Consider the following 10,157-nt stretch of genomic DNA (forward strand, 5'->3'; position numbering starts at 1 on the left):
TTTGGGGCAATGTGGAAGGATGGAATGGGAAGAGTGAATTCAGTGTTTGATGGGTAAAGGACTTCCATTGGTGGTGGTGGGGGGGGGTTCTGTCTGGTGCACAGATCATAATAACAGGTTTCCCAGTGTATATTACAATGGGTGATTTCCTTGTTTTATCGCGGAGGTTGCAATCTGACCAGAGAAACCGCTTTTTTTGTTTTTTGCTTTTAAAAATAACTGCACATTATGTGTCACTTTGTTTGTTGAATTTGCAGGGTGCTCTAGTCGTGGTGTATAAGAAATGTTAAATGGGCTTCACTAAATGCGATAAATGGGCTTTCCTAAATGTGTTAACCTGCCGTTTCATCTGGTTTTCTGAGAAAGTAAGCCCACCACAAGTATATTGGTAAGATAAAACTGTGATTTCCAGGCTGTCACTCATTCGCAGACACACACCTGCAAGCAAATCCTCAGTTCCCTCCCCTCCACGCCCCAAAACACCTCATCCGAACTCTTTGGGCTTACTGTAAGCAAGCCTTATCATCAAACTGCACTTGAAGTGCCTGCCAGTGTTTTTCCAAAGAAGTCTTCTGAGAATGTATGACTTAATTGGAGCAGTAAATGCACTACTAATATAATAAAAATGCCATAACCAGGTCTGCCTCAGCAACTCAATTCATAAGCACTATGCATGCCCTTCACTGAAGTCCTGTTAAAAACAAGCATTGGCAAAGACAACAGTTTTGGCTTGTGTATAAGTATTAGGCATATGCCAGGCACTGCTATTAAATGCCCAGGCACTTGCACCATTTTGCACCTGCTACCATCAATGGCCAGTTAATACCATTACGGCAGTGCCTGGCAAGTGCCTTTCCCATGCCTACAGAAAAGCCGAAATTGTTGGTATTGCCAATGCTTGTTATAGTCGGTATCAGTCGAAATGAATGATCGAAATAGATCCCCCTAAATGTCGACTACGGTAATCATATTTGAAAATGTAAAGTAATCCCCTGGGATTATCCCTACAGTCATCCTGGGGTGTGCATTCATGGATTGGATACATATCAGGCCCCAGAGTCAAAGGGCTGCATTTGGCTTTTACTTGGTGTCAGTAATTAGTAAAGACTGAAAAAACCAAATGCTGCAACACCAGCGGGTTTGGAAACTCACGTATTCTATTCTTAAAAGCACACAATACTGCACAAGTAAAACAATCCGCAAACATAAACAATGGCCGTCACCTTCGCTATAGCACCCGCAACCATCCAAAATAAACTAGCAGTTCGCGCTATGGAAGGTGGTGGACGGACTACCATACAAGACTGCCTAAATCAATAATTTAACACTACGGATTATAATCCGAGGTAAAAGTGAGTCAAATGGCTAAAAAAAAGTCAGATTCACTCCTCCGAGCGTGAGATAACTGCAACGCCAAATTAGTATATTTTACTATGTATGACACACGGTTAAAAAAACTAACTTTATTTAAAAAAAAATAAACTAACTTTATGAGCGGATTTGCAAAGGTAAGCAATTGGAATTCCGATGCAATTTCTGTGATATGCATTGCTCGCACTTCACAGAATTGTAAGGGTTGTTAAACCCCGTACATTTTGTACATTCATTTCACATTGAAAAATTTGGCATACATTTGCTTCTGGCGTAATTATTACTAGCAGTTTGTTTGCATTGTGAAAACAAAGGTTTCAGTCATTTCCAGTCCTATTTTCTTCGTATTTTGCAGCACGACAAAGAACGCCGGGAAGTTCATGGATAGTACCAGGCAACGCAATCTCGCGCCAATACGCCTTGAAGCGCGGCGCCGCGCGCGCGCGCACTCACCTGACACGCACAGGCAGCGGTCCTCGTTTTCTTTGCAAGGTACTAATTGCAGGACGTACAGCAGCCTCTCTCGCTTGGGCCGGAAAACATCACTCTCCAGAGCGGATCGCAGGCTGGCCGCCATGGCTGCTCGACCACTCAACGGTTGGGGACGGGGAGGCGCGCGCTTCCAAGGCTAGTCTGGCCGCGCCGGTCTCCATGGGGGTCCAAGCCTGCCTTGTGCTGCTGCCCCCCAAGTCTGTGCGAAGAATTCCACGCAGACTACACACTTCTCGGTGAAATCACGGGTTTCCCAGTCATGAGAGGTCAGTCTGGTTCGCAAGGAAAGGTCTCTGACAAGAGAAGCTGCGTGTTAAGTGGCTCACAGAGACGTTTGAACGATGTTTCCAGCAGGTCTAGTCTTAGATATCTGAGCAGCTCTCCCAAGTGATTTTTCGCTCATTGACCCGCCTCCCCCTTTCGCCCCCATGCCTCCTTTCTTTGAAATGGAACAACATAGGAGGACTCAGGCCCCCACTGCGGCTCCATTAGGCAATGAAACATAGGCTTATTCTTATTAATTCGTGGTTCTTAATCAGGTTTCCATTGTACCTTGGCTCAGGGCCAGCTCAAGGGACGATCAAGTGGTGCGGTCACACACGGACAAGGCAAATTAAGGGCGCTACAGCTCACACAATGTAAAGTGTCAGTCAATTAATTTCTATAAGTGAATGGCAGAGGCGCAGGCGGCAACTAGAGCCTATTCAAGAATCACGCTGGGGCGTGGCCCTAAACACACTATCAAGAACAGCAGGGGGCTTGCAAAAATTCTGTTGTTCAATTTGTTCTTGTTAGGCTGGCTTCATTGGCGCGACCGCGAGGTAGCTTTCAGGGAGGCCCCGACAGCGGTGACCCTCTTTTTTTCTTTTCAGCATTTGTTGTCATATAGATCACCATGCTTTGTTAGAAGAAATGTATGATGTATTGGTTTCTACTTAGCCCTCCACTTTATAGTAGTATGGAAACGGCACGTACCTGCTGCTACATGTCCCCACCATTGCTGTCAGAACATTTGGGGGTGTGGGAGGGCACACTGAAGAATCTCGCACATGGTTCTGGTAGACCTGGGGCCGGCTCTGCCTTGGCTCTCAGTGTAAATGGAGAGGACGAGAGGAGTGGACGAGCATGCAAAAACTTAGGTCAGAAACATGCACATTACAGTACCAGAGCATTGTTTTCACAGTGATGACATGATTACACTTCAGGAGTACAGGGAGGTGTAGTGGATCAACCTCCTGTTCAGCAGCACACCGGCAGTGATGCCAGTCATAAAGGTGAAACAAGCACAGCATGTTGGAACGCCTCCTAGAGTAGCGTGGACAGATGGCAGTCTATATATTTTTCAGGCGTGTGAGCCTGCAAAGAAGCATCCAAACAACAATAGTACTGTGGAACCAAAATAAAAGAAATGTACATATAACAATAAGTGTCTATAAAAAGGAGTCTTTATTTAAGCTAAAAATGCAAACACACACAAATTCCTGGAAGCCACGCCATAAGGAAGGTACTGAATATGCAGACTTGAGATGAAATGGGCTATCTTGTTCTGAACGCAGGGATATACAGGCAATAGTTTGTTACAGCACTGTTCAAGCTCAAGTATATGCTTTAAAAAGATATGGAGAGAGGACTTAAATTGTCACTCGGGGCCCTTAAACAAAGCTCGAGGGACAGAACCGTTGGGAATACCTTTATTTTCTCTTTGGAGGATGGAACAGCATAAAGCTGGACTTCTTTGCGCTTTTCAATGGGTCACCAGTTGTCTCAGCAGCAGGCGTGACTTGTCCAAACAGCAGGTCACTTCCCATGGCCCTCTGGAGGGGGTGAGATGAGGGTCTTGCTTCTTCGTTGGAAATTGTTCTCTTCACCTCTATGGCAGATGTCTTTGGGCAGACGTACCCAGATTGTCTTGCGATTTCCTTGTCTACTATTCCGTTTCTTAAGTAACAAATATCCATCAGCTAATTCACACTCTTTATCTATTGGATTGCTAAATTAAAACTCATGTTCAACTGAAATGCCAACATATTTTTCACAAAATAGGTCAGCTACGTCGACAAAGCCTATTGTGAGCTTCTTCCGGGCATACAATTTATTATCTAAGGTTTCTAAGTGAAGCATAAGTCAATTTGTATCAGCATATTGACCCACGGGGGTTACTGATGCACTGTTTTCCTGAGACTTCATTCTTAATTTAACTATAAAGTCCAATCTTTATTCCATTTGATAATTGTATGTGCTTCTCTCATCTGATCCGATTGATAGGTTTTTGGAAACTGGATTTTTCTTAATTTCTGTTAGTATCACTTAAATGGTTCCATTAAAATTCATGCAAGAGGCATGATAACTACATTTCTTGGTGTGCTCGTAACACTTAATTCAATCTAGATTGTACTAGACTCTAGAATGTGTAACGGCGTTTACACAAATTGAAATGAGAAACAAGGAATAAACACAGCACTCAAAAAAGCAATGCACAATAAGAGTGATTAGCTTGCTTTACAGACCCACATAAGCATGCCATTTCTTTGTGTCCACACTGATGCTGTTAGACTGAGCTCCACATCCAGAACTACTTATAAAATTTTGTGTAGTTGATTCCCAGGGTCTAACCTGCACCTTCCCTGGGATCATATCTCTTCCCTCCTTAATAGATCTGTGCCTTCTCTGTATTTTCTTCTAAAACCCAACGCCTTCAACAGGCAATCCAATGTGGAAGCTACCACACAAATATACTGCCGCAGTTCACATTTTGCTCGAACACAATCTTTACCAAATCAAACTTTAGTACAGTGGGACACTGCAACCTTCTCTTCCAGACACGTGTTAAGAATGTCTATTGGGGGCCAATTAAACCTCCCAAAGCAGCTTCAGGTTGGTTAAGGGACCCCTATAAAAAAAGTTCTAATTTCATTGTCATGATGACAAAGAGACAGGCCACTCATACACACAAAAATGAAATAAAGCGGCATATATATATAATATATATATATATATATATATATATGGTTAAACCAAGGGGTAGGATTGGTGAGGAAATAATGCTTACCTGTCAGGGAAGAGCAGCTGTCTCAAAACAGGATCTTGACAACGAAAAAGATTACCTCTCAGCCAACACTTGACATCCTGCTGTTGGAGGGATAACCTCTACTGCAGTAAGGAGTTATTCTTCACCTCCTTAGTTCACCTTCTAGGCTTGGACTGGTCTTTCTGACATGCCTTTCCAATACTTTCATGTTTCTCCCTAACCTGTAGAAGAATGGTAGAGCGAAATAAGCACCTCCGTGGCCTAGAGAGAATATTGAATCAACATCAGGATGAAAGAATAAAAGCAAATCCAATGAAAGGCCCAAGAGGGTCTAAAGCCCTAAGTTCAATATCTAATCCTGTTGTAATCCACACAGTTCTGGGAGGTCCCCACCCAGGAAAGTGTCCTTGAATGAACTCACATTCTCAGGGAGTTTTAAGAAACCAAGCACACGTCTTGTTCAGGTAGTCCTCAATGATGAGCCATCCTCCAGGACTCATTCATTGTGTGACACACTGCTACCAGGGTAAAATTGCTTGGATTACCCACTTTGCACTCTGAGTCTCCTTCGACTCTTACATGGGCAAGAAATTGCAACTTTAACCCTCTGCCCGCTAGAGGGCTCCTGGGTGGGATGTTGCCTTCCAATACGTAGCTCCTTTTCGGAAGCAGTCATTCTAGGCCCAGAGTAGACTCCTCTTGGGTTTCCAAAGTTGGCCACTTTCATTTGGTGTGGTGGCTTTGCAACTACCATAACATTCTGTGCTAGACCCCCTCCCCACCAGACTACTCTTGTCCTCCTTCTATTCAGCGATACCTGGATCTTTACTTCTTCTAGGTCAAGGCACCCAGCAGGCTCTTCATGTTTTTAATTCCTATAAGTTTCAGTGTGACCTACTTAGTATAGTCACCACCTGCTCTCCCTCTCGGCTTCTCCTGCTCCCATTACTGTTGGACTACCCACTCTCTGGGATGCGGCCTAACTGACTCACAGTCCATGGATTTATGCTGCCTTTTATACATTACTTTGGGCACCAATTGTTCTAATAGGCCTTTGGAATGCTGGTTCCATTTTACTATTAGCACAGGGTCCTGTTATTGGTGTTTGCTAAATGTCTATGCTCTCGAGCCAGGTGGATGTCCCAAACTCAATTGTTGTGTTTTCTACAGTGCCTTCATTTGGCCTGTGCCCTACTCTCCACACCCCAAGTGCTCAAATGTCCCATCTTGGGGTTGTGCGAGGGCAGCATGTTAGCCAGGCGGAGCAGCACAGTCATTGGCAAGGTCTCCTTCAACTACCTTTTCTCCCTCATGTTCAGTTCGCATAGTGTGCTTTCACATTAGATGCTTTCCTCTCATTTCCAGCATCTGTTAATCCTCATCCCATGGTCTGGGTCTTCAGCTGTCAAGTGCATTTGCGTATCTACTGTCATGTTCTGCTCAGACTCACAGATTGAGTACAGATCAAGTGACTAGTTTACTTTCTATATTTTATTTGTAGCAAATCCTCTCTGATGATTTTCTCAGGGATAATCCACAGCCTTCCCACAACCGCACTTCCCCTTGAATGTGATACTACTTTATAGCACTTTTTCTCTTCTCTCATGAAACGCATATTCCCATGAGATGGATTACTTCTGGGATGAGTGAGTGCAATATACATGTTGGGCCATGATCAAAGGGAAGCTCTGGGCATCCTGATATAGCACCACCAGAAGGTGCGTTGCATAGCTGGTGGCTGCTGAAATTCCTCAGCCAACTTCTGCAGACCCCCAAATGGTGATTCAGTCACATTCTTCCTCTTCTTCCTACTGTACCCCTCTAATTTTAACTCCTGTTCAAATAGATCAATTCACTGTTAGACAGCAAAGGGCACTCAGATTTATTTAAACAATGAATGTTCTAAAATTTCCAATCAAGCATAGGGCTCTAAATTCTTCCTGTGTTGTCTCACATTTCAAACTATCTACATGTACATAAATACTCAATATTCATATTATGGGGGTTGGTTATTGGTTTGGGGGAATCCATTGCATGTGTGAAGTCCCTGATTATTTCATTACAAAAGGGGCAGTTTCCATTGACATGTCTTCTTAGGCTCATTCATGGCCCAAGATGATAAATCAGTTCCAGAGCGGGGGGCAGGAGGGGCAGTTGCTCAGCCAGCTTCTTGGTTTCTGTCTGGAGCGCGCATGGAGCCGTGGGTCTGAGTGACTGAGTTGCCTTGAGCAGGCCAAGAAGACAGAATCCCGGCACTGTACTAGAGAGGTAAGATTTTATTTAAAAAATGTGTTTGCACCAAACGCACCATTTCAGTAAGGGACAAGGCGGTGAAACAGAAGAGGATCCCGACGGGGCTCGGCCCCCTCTCCCCAGTGTTTATGAACCCGACCTTTTCACCTGGTTTGTCTGCCCGGAATTTTAGGTCCTGGATGGCAGGAGGCCTGGAGACCCTGGGACAACTTTTTGAAGGGGTCCAATCCTGCACCTTTGAGCGATGCAAAGAAATCTTTAGGATCCAGGAACAGGATAGATTCATATATACCCAGCTGTGCCACTGGTGCACCCATCCACAGACTCGCCAGGCAGCTATTCGTCCCCCCACAGCCATCAAATTGACCCTTAATGAGCTCCCGCCCGAGGGAGAATCTCCACTCTATATAAACGCCTCCAAACGGATTTCTTAACCTCCAAGACTCGGTACATGGCCCTATGGGAGGCGGACCTGGGCCGTCCGATTGAAGACCAGCAGTGGGTCGACATCTGGTCCCGGGCTCACACCTCCTCATCGTGCATCACAAATGGAGAATGCGCCTACAAGATCCTCCTCCGTTGGTACTACCCTCCCCTAAGATTTCATCACATGAACCCCACACTCGACCCACAATGCTGGAGACAATGCGGCCGAATAGGCTCCTTCTTCCACATGTGGTGGTCCTGCCCCAAGGCTCAAGCTTTTTGGAAACAATGCCTAGCGGCGATAGCGGACATCACTCAGGTGCGACTGCCCTTGGACCCCAAACCTATTCTCTTGGAGCACCGATCCCCGGGATCTACTCAAGGTCTGGTCCTAAGGCCAAACTATTGTCCCAATGCTTACTGGCGGGCAGGAACGTGATAGCCAGCACCTGGAAAATGACGGAAGGCCCGCTCATGCCTTTCTGGTAGATGAAAGTCTGGGACATCTTGATCGCTGAGAAGGTGACGGCTGCCTGGGCAGGCATTTTACATCGCTTTCACAACATCTGGGGTCCGGGTTTGGATTTTGACCAAAGGTTCCCGGCCCTGACATTCAAGCCCCAACTGGCCAGGAGACCTGTTCAGGATGGAGATCCCCAGCGGGGGCGTGAAGACGGAACATAAGACCGGAGGGTGGGGTCGGAAAAGCGTCAAGTGGTATTGCTTTATGCTTCATGTCACAAGTGATTAAGCTTTGTATTGTCATAACCTGCCTGTTTAAAATAAACATGTTAAAAAAAAAATGTTTGTAAAAGATTATTCTACATGACTTGTGTTGTGTGCACAGTGATGTGAATGGAGGCGCATATGTGTGCGAGTGAGTGTGTTCAAGAATATGTTGTGACTGTAAGACTGTGAATTAAGCAATAACCACCGAGCCGGGGGGCATTACTGAGTCAGGTAATGCCCCGGGGCTCCTAGTTACAGGCACAAGCATAGCGAGGTCCTTAACAAAGGGCCTGGGGCATTACCTAACTTGTTAATGCCCCTCCCCCCAGCGAGTGGATTATTGCTATTAGTACCCCGGCCCATTGGCAATATTGGCAACTCCTGCTCCAAAGGCAATACTGACTCTGTCCACACCAAGAAGACAACCCACATCCAAGCCTGTGTCTCTGCGGCATCTAACAACTCGGCCGAACTCTTTAAAATCTGCAAAGCGCAGGCCAACCCTGCTTCAGTCTCTACCTATCCTGCCGCCTCCCAGGTCCTTTGCACAGCCCTTACCTCTCACTTTATCTCAAAAACCCAGGACCTCCTGTCCAGCCTCTCCTCGACTCCTCTCCCCTCTCCTTCTGTGAATTCTGAACCCTCCTTCAGCCATCCCCACCCTCTTTCTCGTCCTTTCCTCTTTTCTCCCCTGATAAGGTTGCTAGACAAGTCCGATCTATGAAAATCTCGTCCAAAAAGGTTAATCCCTGTTCTGCCAAAACCATCAAGGACCGCATTGACGCCCTCGCTCCTGCCCTGGCCGATTTCTGCAACCTCTCCCTTGCCTCAGGAGCAGCCCCGACCCCCCTCTGAAGCACTCTGTTGTGCACCCTCTTCTCAAGAAACCCACAGCTGATCCTTCCTGCCCAGCTAACTATCGCCCAATCTCCATTACTCCTTTTCTGGAAAAACTCATGCAAAAGCTGGCCATCTCGCAGCCTAGCCTTCACTTTGATCCTGTTGGCTGTCTCCAAGACCATCAGTCTGGCTTTAGAGCTTCCAGAAGCAAGGAAACTGCTCTCCTGAACATCCGTGAAGATCTGCTCTCCAACCTTGACTCTAACATCCCCTCTGTCCTCATCCTACCCGATCTCTCTTCTGCCTTCGACACGGTCAACCATACCATCCTGCTCAACTGTCTCCGTGACAACCTGGGTATCACTGATCAGGCTCTGGCCTGGCTGACCTCTTTCCTCTCTGATCGACCCTCCCGGGTCCAACTTGTGTCCTTCCTTTCATCTATCTCCCTTTCTACGTGCGGTGTTCCCCAGGAGTCTAACCTCTCACCCTGGCTGTTAAACCAATACCTTGCAACTCTCGCCCAAGGCATTGCCATTTTCTGCTCAAGTATTCAGTGCTATGCTGATGACACCCAGCCCATTTTCAGGCTTCCCTCGGCCACCTCTTCTCCTATCTCTGATTGCCTATCTGCCATTCAGGATTGGTGTGCCACCAACAATCTCTGCCTGAACGCCAGCAAGACGGAGATCCTCCTCATCGACACACCTCCATTCTCCTTTCCCGTCACTCTCTGGCTGGCTTCCCTTGGCCCTCCTCCTACCCCCACCCGCGAGGCTAAGAACCTCTGGGTAATCTCTGACTCCACGCTTTCCTTCTCTGGTGTCTCTAAAAAGTCAAACTTCCTACTGCACCTCCTCAGAGGTATTCTGCCTTTCCTCTCCTTCCCCCAGAAGCTCACTGTCTCTCAACCCCTGGTTCTCTCTAGCCTGGATTATTGCAACAGCCTCTTTCTAAAACTACCTGCTTCTACTCTCCACCCTTTGCAACCTATCCAGAACAGGACTGATCTCTTTAT

The 10,157-nt window shown here is 46.4% G+C and overlaps 1 protein-coding gene across 1 annotated transcript in view; it reads right to left on the reverse strand.

Moving 5' to 3' along the window:
- LOC138581296 (exocyst complex component 1-like) overlaps positions 1-2,203 on the reverse strand; it is a 137,227-nt gene extending 135,024 nt beyond the window's left edge. The window contains exon 1 of the mRNA XM_069652507.1: positions 1,825-2,203. Within this exon, the coding sequence (XP_069508608.1) occupies positions 1,825-1,948 (124 nt within the window). The 5' untranslated portion in view covers positions 1,949-2,203. The remainder of the gene's footprint in view (positions 1-1,824) is intronic.
- Between the last annotated feature and the right edge of the window lie 7,954 nt (positions 2,204-10,157).

The sequence above is a fragment of the Ambystoma mexicanum genome, chromosome 3p (assembly GCF_040938575.1).
Source record: "Ambystoma mexicanum isolate Mex_15411 chromosome 3p, UKY_AmexF1_1, whole genome shotgun sequence".
Classification (NCBI taxonomy): Eukaryota; Metazoa; Chordata; class Amphibia; order Caudata; family Ambystomatidae; genus Ambystoma; species Ambystoma mexicanum.